Consider the following 17,802-nt stretch of genomic DNA (forward strand, 5'->3'; position numbering starts at 1 on the left):
TATACTCAGATTTGTAAGTAGTACAGCAGATATGTACTCATATTTGTAAAAAGTGCAGCAGATATGTACTCAAATTTTAAGCATGGTGGCAGATATGTACTCAAATTTGTAAGCAGTGTGGCAGATATGTACTCAAATTTGTAACACAAATGTAGCAGATATGTACCCAAATTTGTGGTATTTTATATGCTTTAATTAAATTTGGACCTCCCGATAAATAAAATCTCGATTTGGTAGAAGTATGTTATTTCACACATATTTAACCAGTAGGGTATATTTCTCATTTCCATGTTTTCAAAAAATTTTGGACCCTAGGATAAGAATAAAATCCGGTTGGACCCTACTATAAATAACCTTATGGGCTTAGGACCAAACAAGAAATTTTCCATATATATATATATATGGATAAAAATGGAAACAAGTCAAGTTTGTATTACTGACTGCGAACCGAAGAATGATGCGTACATTGATGCCGATACGTCTTCGGGTTCCTCAGAGTAAAACGAGTTTGTCTCAACATTTCTAATGTACCTAGTCTAATCTAACGAAGTTGATTCTAATATCAAGCATCTTCGAGTTTCTGAGCTAAAATATAACAACCAAACTTGACATACCAACATTTGTGGGTTCAATCGAACAATGGTCTAACAACGAGGAAACTGCAAGTGCAGAAAACTCTTGGGACCTCATCAAAATTGAAATTACATCAAATTAAATCGTTACACCTCTTGTCTATTACCATATTTTTAACTAGGTGTAATTGAGGCGGAGTATACCCTCAAAGTTATCTCGCTTACAACTGTGAAAACTCCTAGCAGAATGCTTAATCTCTATAGCGGTAGTTCTTGTTAATCTTCTAACAGTAGGCCTCTTCTCTTTTGATTGTGGGTAGTGACGAGATAATCTTTTCCCCAAACTCTTTCATACACTCCTTTGTACGAAAGAGGAATGTGTCATAGTGGAGATTAAGAGGCCAAAAAGTCAGCCGATTGGAAGAAAAATTGCCTTGAACGGCTGATCTTGTGCCTTCCAAGCATTTTTATAGTTTTTTATTATTTTGTATACTGAACTAACCAAAATATATACTTGGGATGCTAATAATCAGTTGTCCAAGTGAATTTTTTCTCTCAAGTAGCGGAAATGTAGCCTTTAATTTATATATTTTTCACCCATAATGCAAAAAACACTATTTCATTTATTCTAATAGGAAATATAAAGATAAGATCATAGCGTGATTGAAAATAGGAAAATTTTGCTGGTGTCATTATATTAGTGATAAAATTATTGGATGATGATACCAAGGACCTGAATTTTGAACTCGATATCACCGAATTATTTACCGATCAAGAAAAATGGGAATATTTTACTCGAGTGTTAGGGCCGACTGAAAATCATGTTGAACCCGTCCCACAGAGTGGATGCTGACTTTGGTCTTGTGGGGCCACCCATTTTTTCTTTTACGAGTGCTTACAGACGTTGGATTAATTTGGTGAACAAATAAAGTTGAACAGATGAGAACACCAACCAAAGTACACAGTTCAGATAATCTTCCTCGAACACTTTTCATAAAAACGATTAGAATCTTTTCTGAGATTCCTACGAGTAAAACTAAAAGAAAAAGAAAAAAAAGCTCTTCTTCCAAGTCCCAAACCTGCATCTGATACTTTACTTACTGGAGAGGGATGACAGAAGAAGGAAGAGAAGGAGATTGGGAGTGTGGTGGTTGTGGAAACAGGAATTATGCTTTTAGGTCGTTCTGTAATCGTTGTAAACAACCTCGACTTCTTGTTGATACTAAAACTCCTGCTGATTCTAAATGGTTACCTCGTATTGGAGATTGGATCTGCTCTGGTGAAACTTCTTACTCATAGTTTTATTTTCAATTATCTGCATAATAGCTCTGTGTGCAAATAGAGTACTTGTGTCAGTGTTTTTGGAATTAGGTTTCCTATTTATACTAGTATAAAATTGGAAAATTATGTAAAACCAAAATTTTGTTATCATGCCCTTGAGTTCGAGTCAGCTGTAGAAGTAACCAATGCCTTGTAAGAAATAGTGTACAAGTAACTGTTGGTAACATGTTAAAGTGGAAATTTCAATGGAAATGTTGGTACAGTTCTTATAATTTGATACAGCTTTTCACATCTTGTTATAGAATTTCATGATTTCTTTCTTATAATCTGATAGTATAATTTTTCACATTTAGCATTTGTTTTATGCCGAACCTGAAGGTAATTCTTGTCAATTGGGTTGAGTGTGTGTGTGCTTTTGTGTGTTTTCTTTCTGGTTGGTGTGCGTATACTTGGTTTCATGTTCTCTCGCTGGTTGCATCGTTGGTTGGGTTTATGCGGGAATTGGACCAATAGGTTGCAGTAACTACAATTATGCGTCGAGGGAGAAGTGCAAAAAATGTGGTCAATCAAAGGAGCTAGCAGCAATGCCGCAGATTGCAATGTCTGGAGCTTCACTGCCAAATTATGCGCATCAATTTGCTAGGGGTCAAGGAGATTTGGCACTGAAGATGAATTTTGGGCTAACAGGCAATTCTGCTCTCCAGCAGCCACTTCCCTTTGATCCTAATTGGTTACTTGGAGGTGTTGACAAATATGGACCTCAACCAGCATCAGCATGGCCCTTTGTTGGTAGTAGTGATGCCGGGTTCTCACTTGTAAACACTGCAAATCCGCATATGGTTCCAAAAGGATGGCGGAGTGGTGATTGGGTTTGCGACTGTGGCTTTCACAACTACTCTTCTCGTGCTCAGGTAAGTTTCTGTAGTGTGAGCATATTACGAATTGAAACCTGTTTCCTAGTTATTGAGCAAGTTATATGACTTTTGAGTCATTATTTGTGAGTGTGTGTGTATGTACTATGTTTGAAACTTTGAACATGATATATCCATTTGTGCAGTGTAAAAAATGCAATGCTTCTTTGCCGTCTAGTACACTCTCCTCTGTGGCGAATACTGCAAATAGAGATTTCTCTCCAAGTGAGTAGCATTTCATGTACTTGCTATTAGATTAAGTGTTCATTTACATTAGGCTGCTAGTTGTGTCATGCCAGTTTTTTAGCTAAAGGTAATAGTTGCTTGTTAATAAAGTAAGTGTTGCTTTCCTGCTCGTACTTATTGATATCAAGATTACCTAATGAATTAGGAGAATCAGGGTGGGGAAGGGTCCACTTCTAAAAACTGTGAAATGTTTGTCCCCCTATTTTGAAACTGTTTGTTTATGAAAAATCTGCAAATCGCCTCTGCATCCTAATAATAGAACCAGAAGAATTAGATGCAAGGAAGATTTTGTAATTTCATTAAGTTCATTGAGGTTGAAAGGATCTATCAAAGGCAGATGCTTGTGTACTTTACTTGTTGTTGAAAACAATATGATCTTGTTGTAGCTGATAATGGTTGCCATGTTTGCACACTTGGTTTGCTGGTGGATAATTAGTGATGTTTTTGTTGCATGTGGGAGTCTTGGGAAACTGATATTGTCTTGTTTTCACCTTTTTCAAGCTCATGGAACGAAAAGATTGGCTCCAGAGGAATTTGTTAATGACTGGGATAATAAGAGGCTAAACGCAGGATACATGAACCATCTGGTAGGACTCTTGAGAGAAAATTTCTTTTTGAGACCATACAAACGATTTAGTTTTGACTATATTCCTTGAACATTATGTCATGAAAATACAAGACAAGCAATCAACAGCAATCATTCCGTGGATTTAATCAGATGGGGCAGTCTGGCAATCAGCAACAACGTGGGGGTTATCTCCCTTATCAAAGCGAAAGTATGGCAATGGTGTCAGGCATACAATTGCCAATGCAGCTTCCAATAGCGCCTACACTTTTAGGAAAAGGGTAAGAATGTGCTTCCTCTTTTCTTCGACAGTTCCCTGGCGATAAAATTTGAAGTCGAGCGCAAATAAGTGATCGTTTAACAAGTATAATTCTGATGATCTATCTTTCATGAATTCATGTTCTTTATACTGGCCTGGTTGATTAAGAAGCTCATTTTTCATTTTATAATAGTGTTTATCACTGCATCTTGTAAGTTCAAGTGCAATGGTTTGACTAATACTTTTGATATTTTAATTTAAGAGCTAAGGAAAAATATATACTAATGTGAATGTGATATTTTAACAGGGAAAAACAGTGGCGTGATGGAGATTGGATGTGCACGAATTGCAGCAACCACAATTATGCATCCAGATCACGTTGCAATAGGTTAGTAACATTATTTTCTTCCTCCTGATATGTGTGGATGCATTAGTGCGTTCCTTCTTATACTTTCAGGCCACTGCGCCAAGTAAGGTTAGTATAGAGCTGCAAGCATTTTCTCGGAATGTTTAAATGGTTTTGACTAAATTAGTCTGGATTCTCATAGACATGGAAAGCTCTATGGTTTATTACATACGTAGAAGGATCCTAACAATTTTCACAGCTATTGTTAATACTTCTTTTATGGTTTCTTTCTTGTTAGTTGTTATCCTGCTGCCGCTGATCATCAAAACTTCAATTTTGCAGGTGTAAATATGAAAGAGATGTGCTGAACCAGTCTATAAATGTTGCGTAGCTGTTGATGTTTTAAAAGGCCAGAGAATTGTTGTTGTTATACAGGTTTGAGTATAGAGTTTCTTTTGGATGAGCTTATTCTAGGTTTTCTATTTCATTTTAGAGTTTTATGGCATGCCTTTTTCTTTCACACTTCGTTGTACTTCACATACAGATTCTGTAATTCATAGGCGATTCAGTTAAGCGTGCAGAGATCCATTTCATTGTATTCAAACAATTGATTAATATTCTGTTAGCACAGTGATAAGTTTTCTACAAGGTAAAGCCCGATTATGAGAGGCTTATTCTGAATTCGTCCCAAATGAGAAGGAACTAAAAGCATGGTATTTGAAAGTATAGTTAAACTTGAGTCTAAAATGCAGAGTGCACACTTATTTCTGGCTTAGCACTAATGTATATCTTCTGTTGAATAGCAGATATAGTGTACTTTTCTTTTTAACATGGACCAAAAGAACAGCAAGCATCAATTTTCATCTTTTTCTAACTTTACAGTATTGTTGTAAGGGGAGGATAGGCTTTGCTTAAAGCAAAGGTGGGACTTGATAGAAGGTGACACATTCCAAAAGTAAGAGTGAAGCTAAACATTTCCCTATAACAGAAATATAGTCCAGGATAGATTTTCACTTAGGTGAGGTGTAAGTGTAACTCAGGTAGAAACATACCACCACCACCTAATTTCATGTGTTTTGATCAACTCCACCTAAAATTCTGACATGCCACTTACAAACTGTTTTGCAAAAAATACACAAGATAAGACAGGTGCTCCATTCAGCTAAACCATGTAGATGTAAAACTGCCAATTATGAGCCTTGTAATTGAATCACATTATTACCTTCTTTTTCTTTTTTCCCCTAAAAGTTTTTCCAACTGCTTTTGATTTCTATTCATTTGTCCTTCATCTTAAAGTTGAGTAAAATGAGAAAAATTGTGAAAATTGTAGGATAGATTGATTTACAGCACACCAATATCCATGTGCATATCATGTCCCACCTCCAACATCATTCGACCAATTGTACAGTTATTACCAACATCTAGATCAACGGTCAGTAAATGATGCAACGATCAAGAATTCCGTACTTTTCCTTAGGTCCTGGTGTCCTACCATACTCTCTTCATCTCCAACGGTTAAAATGAAGTTTTGAAAAAAAATATAAAACATTAGGAGGTTATACACACCCACAATAAATCGATTCAACGTGAGTCGTACGTCGGTAGGAATGGTGGGTTTTGTTGACCTAGTTTAAGCGTCGGTGTACAAAAAGCGTATTCATTACGAGTCAAAATGCTGCAAGTAAAACGACAGCCGTTGGATAAACTTGAATATAGTATTCTGACAGAAATCCCCTCACACGTGTCTAAGCACGTGTTTGGTATTGACGGCGTTTACTAGTGTCAGTCTTACGGAGGAGGAACTATGAAGAGGCTTGAAAGATAACAAAATTCTTTCAAAAAAAAAAAAAAAAGAACAAAATTCAAAACGATATCTCACTCAACTTTCTCTCTCGTCTCTGCGTCTCTGCCTTCTCTGGTCTCGACGCAGCGTTTCGGCCGCGACGCTTGGGTGAATAATCGCGACTCTTGAGATTAAACACTCTATATAAATCAATCGGATTCTATTTGAACGTTTATTAGAGATTTTTGTTTGCTTGTTTAGAATTGGAAAATTCGCGGAATTTGGTTTTATTCTTTTGATTCTTGTTTCATCATTTGTGGATAAGAAAAGAATCATAATCATCAAAAAAGGTATTATTACTTTATTTCCAGTCTATCTTCTTTTTGTATTGTTCACTTATTAATCTTTTAATTTTGATTTTGAGTGTATGATTCTAGTTTTCAGTAATTGAAGTTAAATTTCTGGTTCGATTTTTGAATGTGTGAGGTTTTGTGTTAGTATAGATGGATCTTACTGATCAAGTACTGTTGTTGAACTTTTTTTTCAATGATTCGTATGAATTGTGTGTTGGATTTGATTGATCATGATTTTTGCCCTAATTCTAGAAGGATACTTATTTGAATAGGTTCAGTTCAGTCATACTCTTGTTGTTTGATTGTTTATAACTCCGTTCGGTGATACTTTTGTTGTTTGATTGTTAACCTAATATTTAAACTTCAATTGATTCGGTAATGCTCAACTCAGTGGTGTTGTTCTTATTGTAATATACATTCTACTTGAATAAAAAAACAAAAACAAATAAGTTTTCGTTTTCAATTCACAGTTTGCCCTAATTTTGATGTATTTCCTTTTTCTGAATTGTTTTAGTAAACTGAATTAGTCCATTGTGAGTGGAAAAAATTTATGTTCATATTTTGTTGGAACGGAACATATTGATGCATTTGATACTTACTGTAATTTTGTCCTGTGGTTTCAGGTTCTTTCGCTTTTAGGATTTTGAGAAGTATTGGTTGCTCTGTGCTGTTTCATGTAAAGAATTCAAAATGATAGGATCATTTCTTACCAGAGGGCTCGTGTACGTTTCAAACATTATCTTTTGCACCGTGGATAGGTTAAATACTTTTGAGTAATTAATTGAGCAATTATTTGCCTTTTTTTATTGCAGAATGGTTTTCGGATATGCATATCCAGCTTATGAGTGCTTTAAAACTGTAGAAAAGAACAAACCGGAGATTGAGCAACTCCGATTTTGGTGCCAATACTGGTACTCTTCGTTACCTCCTCAATGTTGTTTTTTGTAATTGTTTCAAGTATAATTGTAATTTTGATGTGGTGTGTCTGATACTGCAGGATTTTAGTTGCAATGCTTACTGTTTTTGAAAGGGTAGGAGACACTTTTGTTTCATGGTAAGGAACTGAACTTGAAATTTAGTTTCTCTTTTTTGCTGTTACATGTCAACCCTATTTATCCACTGATTTCATATCTTCTGTTTTGTTGAAGGGTGCCAATGTACAGCGAAGCCAAGCTGGCCTTCTTCATATACTTGTGGTATCCTAAAACAATGGTCTGTGTTCAAATCCGCTTCAACTGGTTATATTCTATTGTTTGGCTGTATTTCTCAGTTATAAAACATTAAGATTACTAATTGTTATCATTTGTTCTTGTTAGGGAACAACATACGTCTATGATTCTTTTTTCCGCCCATACATCACAAAGCATGAACCAGAAATTGATCGTAACCTATTGGAGCTAAAAACTAGGGCTGGAGACATGGCAATTCTTTATTGGCAAAGGGCTGCAACCTATGGTCAGACGAGGGTTTTTGAGATTTTGCAGTACGTAGCTTCACAGTCAACCTCTAGACCTCGTCCATCTCAGGTATCAACTGATAAGGATATGTAGGCTTATCGCATGACCTAATTTTCAGTTGACCATGCTCCGTTTAGCACTCTATTTTCCTGCCTTTATTCTTTAACTATCTTGAGCGAAGCTTTTGAAGATGCGTATAGCGTACTCAAAATGTTAGATGTATGATTAACTTGAGCTTAGGAGTGTAAAATAGAGAGGGTAATGCTTATTTATATTTAAAAAAACACACACACTAATATACCAGCTTGTATGCTGCCCCTGAGTTGAAAGCTCGTCAATATAATACAACACATTAATCCGTTAAGTGGCTGTTTGTGCCTTATTCACAATTATTTGCATAAAAGTTCGAGAATTCCAAACTACTAGACCCCTGAAATTATCACCATAACATATATCAATGTTGCACTTGAATTTTGAGTCAACATTGAAGCATTCATAAATTCGGCTATATATTCAGGGTGTGAATATCTACTGATTGAACTAAACTTCCACAACACCGAAAATTGGCACCACAGAACAATATTCATGATGTATTGAAGGAGTCTGTGAGAGGGTTTATTAATTTGACAGAAGTTGAATTCGATTCCACGAGGTTTTACCATTTGTCATTTCCAGTTTTAGACTACACAAGTTTATGATTTGGGCTTACTTAGACAATAGCTGTAACATGGTGATTTCAGAATCTTGAGTGAGTTTGTTTTATGTTTAGCTGTAAATCGTGCTCTGAAGATAAGATTGATAACATAATTATGAATTAGATTTCCACCTATACACATACATATATGTTGGCTGCGGGAAGTTGCCATTTAGGAAGGATCCTATCCTGCCTCTAAATCTCTAAACATCTAGGTGACAGGGTGATAGGAATTCGAATCACATTGTTATTGTCGTATTGCAACTCAACATAACCGTGACTTGTATTTGATCTCATTGCCACTCTTCAGAAACCAAATTACAGAGGAAAATGCCAGTACTTTTTAAAATGACTTAGTGACCAACTAAAACTCCTTATGCAGCAACAGCAAGGTGTAGAGGCTCGCCAACCTCCTGCTAATGTCGGACCTTGGTCATCATGCTCTGAACACAGATCGATAAACAAACTAGATATCCATTATCCACCTATATAGACTTGTTATGTTGGCTGGGGGAACTGACATTTGATGTATATTTGCCACTTAGGAAGCTTCCTGCCTCTAAATCTCTGTACGACTATGTGACAAGGTGATAAGAGTAGTAGAAGTAGAAACGCAGTATAATTTTCGTATTGCAACTCAATGAAACCGATTACTGTGACCTTTATCTGATTTTATTGCACTCTTTAAAAACCAAATTACCGTGGAAAATGCTATTACAATATAAAGTGACTTTGTGACCAACTAAAATTCCTTATGCAGCAACAGCAGGGTGTAGAGGCTCGCCAACCTCCTGCTAATGTCAGACCTCGTCCAGCAGCTCCCCCTACTGCACAACCGCCGTCTCGTACTTCCAGCACAGGTACGACTCAACAGCCAACACGCACTGCTAGTACAGGCACAACTGAAGAGCAACAGGAGCCAGCTCAAGAGACAGTTGTTTCTCATCCAAAACCTCTAGCACCCTCAGTAACTGCAGCAGTTGTAGCAGCAGCAGTCAGTGCACAAACAACAGTTGCTGCGCTACTTGCTAGTGAGACTGCTCTTCCTTCCAGTATTAGTAAACCTTCGAATGTTGAAGCAGAAATAAGTAAGAAAGAACCAGTTCCAGCTGCAGCAAATGAAAATGCAAACCAACCACAGCAAGATACAGTCATGAATGAAGCTATTCGGATGACACGCGGCAGGTTGAGGAAAACCCGATCTGGAGACCGTTAATTAATTTTGTTCCTCGCCTACACCAGTTTGCTTTTATGTCTAATCGTTAGTTGTAGAACCAAAATGTAATTTAGAGAAGTAGAGACGAGAAACAAGATAAATGGATAAGATTGGTAACAAGTTGATGTTGGTGATGTAAATTTCATTTCCTTTATTCCTTCAATTCCTTGGCTGGTTTTATGGTTTGAGCAGAATATCACTTGGTGTCAAAGAAGGAGCATCTAGTTGATAAAACCCGAGTGAAGGACCAACGAAGCGGAACAGAATCCATGCACCTATGATTATATAGATGGAGGCGTATGCAAACTTGTTTAACCAGAAAAGAAGCCCCTTCTCTCCCATGTACAGCTCAATTGCCTTCTCTGTATAGGTCATGGCTTCCCATTCTTTTTTAGGAGGCTTGGGTCTTTCACCAGTAGGATCCAGTTTCTCCTGTTTAGATCTTTTTCTTGATCCTCGCCGGAACCTAATCTCAACTGTGTCTGGCGGTGTGATTGGTGATGTTGGTGGTGGTGGAATGTCGCCATCGTTCACACTGTCATTGCTGCCACTAGGACCAGCTTTGATTCTTAGAGATTGATGACGACGATTCCGGTGAGGTTGCGGAGATAATCTGTAGCTAACAGGGTTGTGGAAGAACCTTGATGGGTTTGAGGATATGAGAGAACAGCCGAGAGCGTTAGCTTCCATTCTCTTCGACCTTGTAGATTTCCTTTCCTCTTTTCTTCTTTTCAGCAGAGCAAAATAGGGTGTGGTTCTCAGTATTATCCTTTTTATTATCTTCTTTATAGTGAAAAGTATTCATTTTGTTTGTTTCTGATATTTCGAAGCTCATGTGCACAAGAACCTGATTGCAACTTAGAGATACGAATACCAAATCTCATTACACTCTGCTTACACCTCCATGATTAGTCTTAACCAATCACACCAGTTGGGCTACACATTTTGGACAACAGGTCAGGTGGTCCTATCGAAGAGTGCACACCTGGAATAGGGGAGAGATAGATATCCGGGTGCTGCAAGGAATAGGCCGGCTTCGTATACCTTTAAATGAGTTGAAAATTCCCTCGATGTATGTTGTGTTGAAGAATGTTACTAGTATTTTGTAGAAATGAAATGAAACTGATATCCGAAATGTTCCATGTTTCTCTTTCATATCAATCAAAATTTAAATGTACTATATTTACGCATTTGAAGAAATTATAATTTGAAAAAATTAATAATAATAACTCCAAAGAATCCCTTGAAATCCTTGAAGCGCCTGTGAGTTCCGGCTATGTGGGAAAATGAACTCGCCGATTTACTCAATGTATCGGATGTAAATTCTGGGATGGTCAGGTGCTGCCCCAATATTAAAGAAACACCATTCTGTATGTCTCTTAACTGGAAAATCTGATCACTCATCAGTTGAACAAACTCGATGGAGATCTAACTTGGTTGACAGCATAAGCCCATGCCGGTAACAACTGTGTATCCATGATTCCTTAGTATGGAGAAACAGAACCCTAAATGCTTCTCCAACTTCTTCTCATTAGATGGATCAATGTTAATAATACAAGAAAATTTAGACCCACCAGTAGCTTTACAAACTTAGCTTTCCTTTCTTGAGTCTTCTGCATACAAAGTCCATTCACCACAACACCTGATGATGGTATTGGTACTTGAGGAACATGTTGGGCTGATGTTGCATTACTAGTACTCTCTGGTAACTCGTCATCGTCTTTAAGTAATTCATCTACTTCAGCCCAATCCTCGGTTGCTTTAGAACAATGGCAAGCAACAGATAAGTCACAATTGTCAAAACAAACAAGATTTCAAACTCAATATGTGAAGGTGATAAACTCTTACCCCACAAATCTGTAATGCTCACTTCAAGATCTGACCAGAACCAATAATCATCGTCAATCTGCGAAAGAAGGGAAGAGGATCACTAAAAAAGAAAAGAAAACTACAACAAGGGGTGGGAACTTCTAAGCTTTCAATTATATCCTCATATGCTCATCGCTTACATTAGCATCTGATGGAACAATTTTCTGAATGCCAGTGGCAGAGTTCACGGAGCCTAGTGAGTCGCAGGAAACATTTTGATTTTCTCGATCCTGTTGTGCATTGGATAACCAACCAGTATCTTGTACTTGTCTCGAGCATGTGCCTTCCCTTCTAAAGTCACTTGTCACCATATTGTATTTGCCCACCTCGCTTAACAATAATATCCTCTGGTCCCCCTTGGTATTTGCTGAAACAAGTTGGAAGAATGTAATAAACTGGCAAGAACACTATCTGAAAATAATTTTCCTCAGAGCATCCACAGTGGTGCGACTAAAATCAAAGACTAAAGAGTAAAATTGGCGACTAAACTTTAGTTTAGTCCGTGGTGTGACGTAGTGGGCGACGACTATATTTAATCGGGCGGGGTTATAATCAACGTTTCGTTATGGAGCGGTGGTATAAAGTGCACCCCATTCAGGTGTTGATAAAGATACCGGTGTGGGGCGTTGGTAAAGTTTACGTCCAATGTGGGACGTAATTAAAGTTTACGCTCGACGAACGGGCGTTGGTATATATCAACGCACCATGGGGCGTGCATAAAGTCACCGCAAGAAGGAAGGCGGATGTAAAATCAACGCCCCATGGAACGCACGTAAAGAATCCGCCCGAAGCCGGGAGGATGTATAATCAACGCCTAAATGATGGTTGGACTTGGGTTAATTGACTTAGAGCTCATTGATTTACTGTTATGGCTAAAGTCAATACAAAAGGACTTGGACTTGATCGAATTATGAGGCAAATTATATGGATTTGAGATTTTCAGTGACAACTTCCAGGCAACTTACTTTTCTTGTGTGTGTGGTAGTAGTTGTTGGTGATTTATGTGTAAGGTACATTTTGTGTGTGAGGGTTGTTAGTTGGCTTTCCTAATATTTGCATGCCATTTTTGATGCAATGGTCATGCTAAAATGTTTTGATTAACGAGCGGAAGCTTTAACCAGCGCCTGATTTGGGCGTTTACTATATCTCCGCTTGACGCCAGGCCTACACTTTATCTCCGTCTGTTGCGGGGCGTATACTATATCAACGCATGTTGTTGAGCGTAAACTTTACCTCCGTTTGAATGGGGCGGTTGGTATATCAACGCCTGATTCCAGGCGAACAACTCAGCAAACGCTCCATCGGGAGTACAGTTTATCAACGTTTCGTTGGGGCGTAGTTTATATGGCCGCCTAGTCGTGGGACGAACTCTATACAAGCGCCCGTTGAGAAACGGAGATTATATCAACGCCCGTTGAGAAACGGAGATTATATCAACGCTCGATTATATTTGGGTTTGGTCTTGGTCCCGGACCAAATATACTCTGGGATTTAATCGATGGTCTGGATTTAGTCGATACTCCGTTCCACTGTATCTGGGTTTTTTACTTTAAATTTGGTTATACTCGCCCACTGCAGTTGCTCACTAAGTACACATCGATGGGTCCTGTTGTGCTTCTAACTATCATCCGGAAGTGCTTCTGTGGATAATCGACCACCTGATCATAACAATTCTCAATCAGATACCACTCACATATTTCAGGAAGCCTCACATAATTATGCATCCTGTAAACTCACCTCGTCAGGATCTGGGACTTCAAGAGAGCTTGCTTGAGGAGCTTTTATTGCGATAAGTGTGTTATTCTGAACCAAAAGTAAAATAAGCATGAATATATAGAATGAAAAAGAAAAAAGAGCATAAATAAAGGGCCCAAAGCAAAGATGGTATTTCACAGCATACATCACCTGATAGTTTGGGATGCTCATGATATCTTCTTCGGTTAAGAAGAGAAACCTAAAAATGCACAATAAATTAGTCGGTCGACAGTTTAAGACTGGGAATGAAGACCAGGAATAGAAAGAAAAAGTGATGTACCTTTGACAGTTCTCATCAGCACCCAAGCTCCTCAGCCTCTCTTGTTTTGCTCTGAACAAGTACCATTATATTAGGAGAAACCCTTCAAGGATGAGTTGTAGATATGGAATCCTTTTTTTTAAAGGAATCAAGAAACCAAACCTTATCTTTGTGTCAAGCCTGCGTTCTTCATCATATTCACTTTCTATGTCAGCCTGTCAAACAAATTAATGGATACATTATCAGTCAGTATAACCTTTTTTATTCTGGTTCACCAACAATATAAATGGCAATTTAGAAGTTTCTATCGCAAAAGGAAAAGACAAACATAAAACAAAATATTTTTCTTCTTGAAGGTGCGACTGTCTTAACTTCTTAAGCTACAATCCAGTTTTGTTAACTAGTTAAAACCGTCTCACCCGCTCTAATAATAAGCTAGAAGTGATTTAGCTGACTTTCGGAGTAATGTACTAAATACAAGTCCATTAGGCCTTTTTTCCCTCTGACAGCACAAATTTGTTCTACAACTCTGAACCTAAAATCACTCTTTAGTCAAGAGAAGGTGGTAAAGAAAATTGGCTTAGTTATGTGCAAACACAAACTTCAGATTCATGAAGACCCGACGATGAATCCAACATGTTATGTTGAGACGATTACTGCATGATACTGTAAGCACGGAAAGATTCTTCCCTACAATGAAACCTGATTCGATGACATAGATGTCCAAGGTCATTTGTACAAGGACCATAAACACCGCAAAAAATCGATAGTGCTAGATAATCCTTGCTTGGTCAAACTACAAAACAGGTAAAATCGGCAAAAATATAGCACATATAAACTAGTTTCACATTGAAACAACTGCCAAATGAACAAACCACGCATGTTAAGCAAGAGAACTAGGTAACACCATTTTTCATCAATTACCTTTAGTTTAGTAACTTCGTCATCCAGATCCATTGGCATTTGCATCCCAAGCCCCCTGTTTTGAACACTCAGTGAGTGGTAATAATTTTAATAAATGATAACATGAAAATACAAATATAAGGATTAAAATTCTTACTTCCATCTTATATTGTTCTTTGATGTTTTCTCTACTAATCCTATTCCTTCAAGAACATTAGTAATATCATATATTCTCCTCTTTTGTACCTGTCGATAGTGAGAGAGACGTGCAATTAGCTATTTGTTACAAGACGGCACAAACATTGTAATCGTATGATAATATCAAGTCTCTTTTGGATTTCTGGACGAATGATTCAATCGTTTTGCAGAAAAGTTCATATTTCACATCCTGGGCAGTTTTTTGTGAAAGTGGAAACTCGCTTTTGCTTCTCCTTTTTTTTCATTTCTATTTTCATGCACTTCATTTTTATTTTCTGACAGAAGGAGATATTTACCTTTAGAATATCTGCAGTTTTGTTCAGATCAAGAATGCCATCCTTAGCCTCCAGGATCAAGCTTATGAATTTCTTTGTTAGCAAACCTGTCATCACACGATACTTCTTTCATCAGTTACTCTTGATTGTAGATCCTAACACACCAGATAAGCTTATCATACAAACCAACAAGTCCTTCCTCAGGTTTACTTACCTAAAGAACTATCGTATCGACAGCTACCAGTTGGTGTTAGTAAATTAGCTGCAAAGTCTGCAACCAGAAAATAGGACATCAATCAGTTTTACATTTATTTTACCTTTTACGAACTTAAATATGTTATAAAATTTATAATGAGTTGCATAGAAAAAATAACCATCAGTTGATTGAGACGTTTGAGGACCGGAACTTGTATTTTTCGTATTCGCTCTGCCATAACGCTTGGTACCGGCTGAGGCTGAAGGAAGAGGACTGTTAGCTGCGTCTGTATATCCCTGGCCATTTACCCGTTCACCAGTCTGGTAACGCTTGCAACCTACGCCTGACATAGATGTACCCTGGCTACTAATAGCCTCTAATTGTTCTTTGTTAGTGACCCATTCTCCAGCCTGAGCACGGGCCATCTTTCTCAACTATCGCTTTTCCCTGCATAACATAAATGGATGAGTATTTGATCAAAGACCGATAAAGAAGTGACTGCAATACTGTAGTTCACAAGCAGCTTGCTATTAATTACAAATCCAGATCAATTTGTTCAAATAATTTTGAATAAGCAGCATTCACGCAAAACCCTTATCAAATAGAAATGAAGGAAATGTAATAGCTCATCTAGTAGACATAGAAGACAAGTCTGAGATAGGCGTAATATATGAACTACAGAAAGAATCTAATCCACCCCAAACATGACTGTAGCGATTACCAATGTTTGTCTATTAGGGATCACAACCCCTATATCATTTTAACTACAATCTAAAAATAATGAAAAACCTAAAATCAAAATCAACAAATCGAACTAACAGAAACAGCTCCCTGATCAAATTGTAACCCTAACACATAATTAATGAGCTGATCGGAAACCAACAATCGAAACCCATACAGCCACAATGAAGAATTCAACTAAAACCCATTATGAAAAATCAGTAGAAAAACAAAATTCCAACAAAATTAAACCCAAAAGAAGCGAGGATAGGGTAAGTAAACTGACAGTAGCGTCTCTGTAGAATGTTTCTAACTTGCCGCCACCACCACCTCCAGCAGCAGCAACAGCTGTACGATTACATCCAACAAGAGAAGAAGACAAAGAAGAGAGAGAAAAAGCGGAAGAGGGTTTAGGAGTAACAGTAGTAGAAGCAGTAGATGAAGGAGAGAAAGGGTATTGACGGTGGTTTAAAGAGGAACCACCATTAATAAAACCAGAAGAAGATGAAGAAGTAGATTGTGGATTTCGAGAACTCAATTGGAATTGGGGATTTGACGAAATTGGATTTGAAGATCTCTTTTCTGATACCGACATCAGAATTAAAGGAAGACTCAGAAGATGAACAGATGATTTTAGAGAGACGGAGAGAATTGTTTTATGACGGAAGTTAGACGGAGATGAGCAGCTACAAAAACCCCTCGGAAGTGAGAATGGAGGAAGTACACGTTTTCTTTTCTTTTCCTCCTTTTTAACTTAACAGCGGGAATCGAATCCTTAAACACCCCCGCCTTTTGAGACCCTCTCTCTATTAAACATCACAAATCACTTGCCCAACACTGTTCTAATTTTGATTCAAGGCCACCCACTCCTACTAGTCTACTGCACTTGGATCTTTTAGGGCTTTGGATAATTATGGGCCCAATTTAATTTTGTAAAAAAAAGAAATGGAGTCCGACTTTAGGCTAACCCCTATCGGCTAGATTGAACTGCTAGATTGGCCAAAAGTTTTGTAAATCAAGAAAAAAGTGTAGGAAAAAAGTTAACACTACTTCTGTCTACTTGTCTCTCCTGGAAAGTGCTCTCAGTTCAACTAGCAGCGAGATTGAAACGCTGAATGATTCAGGGCTCAAAAAGTGGTCCCAACGCTGAATGGTTCAGCGCTCACAAAAATCACAAATATCACACGGATCACAAAAATCATAAAATTTGATCTGATGGTTGAAACTTAAAGCGCTGAATGATTCAGCGTTCAAAAAGTGGTCTCAATGCTGAATGGTTCATAGCTCACAAAAATCACACGGATCACAAAAATCACAAAATTTGATCTGACGGCTGAAATTTAAAACGTTGAACCAAACAACACTGGACAGTGATCCCAGATGACGTGGACTGCTAATCTAGCTGCTAGATTAGCAATACCATAGGACTTAGGGGATTACCCTAGCTGACGTGGATGGCTAATCTAGTTGCTAGATTAGAAGACCATGGGGGTTAGCCTTAGCTAAGTCTTATGGGATAGATTGGAGGTGCTAGATTAGCACTTAAGTGTTGCAATTCAAAAAAAAAAGTGTGGCAAAAAAGTGAACACTAGTTCTCTCTCCTACCAGTTGCTAGCATGTGAACTAGTATGCTAGAGATTTTCGCTGAATGATTCAGCGCCAAGAAAAACACCTTTTCGCTGAATGGTTCATCTTTATATTGCTTGTCAACACATATTTCAAGAAATATGTAAGAGAGATAAACTCAGCTCAAAATCTCAAGTGTGTATATAGAAAACTACATAGTAACACGACTTATGTCTCAATATAGGAGATAGAGTAGAAATAGACTTTCCAAGTGATAGATGAGTTTAAGTCTCCATATACCTTTTGTCGATGAAGTTCCACAAGCTCCCTTAGTAGTTTTTCGTCTTCAAATGATGAACGCCGTGAAAACTAAGCTCA

At 37.7% G+C, this 17,802-nt stretch overlaps 4 protein-coding genes across 8 annotated transcripts; 2 read left to right on the forward strand and 2 right to left on the reverse strand.

Moving 5' to 3' along the window:
- The first annotated feature begins 1,532 nt into the window (after positions 1-1,532).
- Positions 1,533-4,861, forward strand: LOC113290064 (uncharacterized RNA-binding protein C17H9.04c-like). 2 transcript variants are annotated; one of them, XM_026539567.1, is made up of 7 exons: positions 1,533-1,851; positions 2,367-2,764; positions 2,911-2,989; positions 3,512-3,597; positions 3,690-3,856; positions 4,142-4,222; positions 4,523-4,861. In XM_026539567.1, the coding sequence occupies exons 1-7, from the start codon at positions 1,683-1,685 to the stop codon at positions 4,569-4,571; spliced, it is 1,029 nt and encodes a 342-aa protein (XP_026395352.1). In that variant the 5' UTR covers positions 1,533-1,682; the 3' UTR covers positions 4,572-4,861. The 2 variants fall into 2 exon arrangements, with proteins under 2 accessions (XP_026395352.1, XP_026395361.1); XM_026539576.1 differs by having other exon boundaries at positions 3,729-3,856.
- Positions 4,862-6,035: 1,174 nt separating this feature from the next.
- Positions 6,036-9,846, forward strand: LOC113290070 (putative HVA22-like protein g). 2 transcript variants are annotated; one of them, XM_026539594.1, is made up of 8 exons: positions 6,047-6,131; positions 6,225-6,313; positions 6,940-7,038; positions 7,129-7,227; positions 7,314-7,370; positions 7,465-7,528; positions 7,633-7,842; positions 9,228-9,846. In XM_026539594.1, the coding sequence occupies exons 3-8, from the start codon at positions 7,007-7,009 to the stop codon at positions 9,681-9,683; spliced, it is 918 nt and encodes a 305-aa protein (XP_026395379.1). In that variant the 5' UTR covers positions 6,047-6,131; positions 6,225-6,313; positions 6,940-7,006; the 3' UTR covers positions 9,684-9,846. The 2 variants fall into 2 exon arrangements, with proteins under 2 accessions (XP_026395368.1, XP_026395379.1); XM_026539583.1 differs by having other exon boundaries at positions 6,036-6,313.
- LOC113290076 lies at positions 9,074-10,467 on the reverse strand. The gene has a single exon (XM_026539604.1). The coding sequence runs from the start codon at positions 10,371-10,373 to the stop codon at positions 9,861-9,863; it is 513 nt and encodes a 170-aa protein (XP_026395389.1). The 5' UTR covers positions 10,374-10,467; the 3' UTR covers positions 9,074-9,860.
- A 366-nt stretch (positions 10,468-10,833) lies between these two features.
- Positions 10,834-16,592, reverse strand: LOC113290084 (transcription factor E2FA-like). Of its 3 annotated transcripts, XM_026539620.1 has the most exons (14): positions 16,145-16,592; positions 15,317-15,585; positions 15,157-15,213; positions 14,964-15,049; positions 14,627-14,715; positions 14,491-14,545; positions 13,729-13,781; positions 13,588-13,638; positions 13,458-13,506; positions 13,290-13,355; positions 12,786-13,210; positions 11,693-11,919; positions 11,532-11,589; positions 10,834-11,442 (listed from the first exon to the last, which is right to left on the reverse strand). In XM_026539620.1, exons 2-11 carry the CDS (start codon positions 15,561-15,563, stop codon positions 13,112-13,114), a joined length of 852 nt encoding a protein of 283 aa, XP_026395405.1. In that variant the 5' UTR covers positions 15,564-15,585; positions 16,145-16,592; the 3' UTR covers positions 10,834-11,442; positions 11,532-11,589; positions 11,693-11,919; positions 12,786-13,111. The 3 variants fall into 3 exon arrangements, with proteins under 3 accessions (XP_026395405.1, XP_026395413.1, XP_026395397.1); XM_026539628.1 differs by having other exon boundaries at positions 11,693-13,210; positions 15,350-15,585; XM_026539612.1 differs by having other exon boundaries at positions 11,693-13,210.
- Positions 16,593-17,802: the final 1,210 nt, after the last annotated feature.

The sequence above is a fragment of the Papaver somniferum genome, chromosome 1, assembly GCF_003573695.1.
Source record: "Papaver somniferum cultivar HN1 chromosome 1, ASM357369v1, whole genome shotgun sequence".
Lineage (NCBI taxonomy): Eukaryota > Viridiplantae > Streptophyta > Magnoliopsida > Ranunculales > Papaveraceae > Papaver > Papaver somniferum.

Coding starts and splice junctions, on each gene's coding strand:
- LOC113290064 (XM_026539567.1), top strand. CDS start 1,683: ATGACAGAAGAAGGAAGAGAAGGAGATTGGGAGTGTGGTGGTTGTGGA. Junction 1,852..2,366: donor TGGAGATTGGATCTGCTCTG/GTGAAACTTCTT, acceptor TTGGACCAATAG/GTTGCAGTAACTACAATTAT. Junction 2,990..3,511: donor AAATAGAGATTTCTCTCCAA/GTGAGTAGCATT, acceptor ACCTTTTTCAAG/CTCATGGAACGAAAAGATTG.
- LOC113290070 (XM_026539583.1), top strand. CDS start 7,007: ATGATAGGATCATTTCTTACCAGAGGGCTCGT. Junction 7,228..7,313: donor CGATTTTGGTGCCAATACTG/GTACTCTTCGTT, acceptor CTGATACTGCAG/GATTTTAGTTGCAATGCTTA. Junction 7,843..9,227: donor CTAGACCTCGTCCATCTCAG/GTATCAACTGAT, acceptor TTCCTTATGCAG/CAACAGCAGGGTGTAGAGGC.
- LOC113290076 (XM_026539604.1), bottom strand. CDS start 10,373: ATGGAAGCTAACGCTCTCGGCTGTTCTCTCATATCCTCAAACCCATCA.
- LOC113290084 (XM_026539620.1), bottom strand. CDS start 15,563: ATGGCCCGTGCTCAGGCTGGAGAATGGGTCACTAACAAAGAACAATTA. Junction 15,214..15,316: donor AACGTCTCAATCAACTGATG/GTTATTTTTTCT, acceptor TTCTGGTTGCAG/ACTTTGCAGCTAATTTACTA. Junction 14,546..14,626: donor AAGAACAATATAAGATGGAA/GTAAGAATTTTA, acceptor TGTTCAAAACAG/GGGGCTTGGGATGCAAATGC.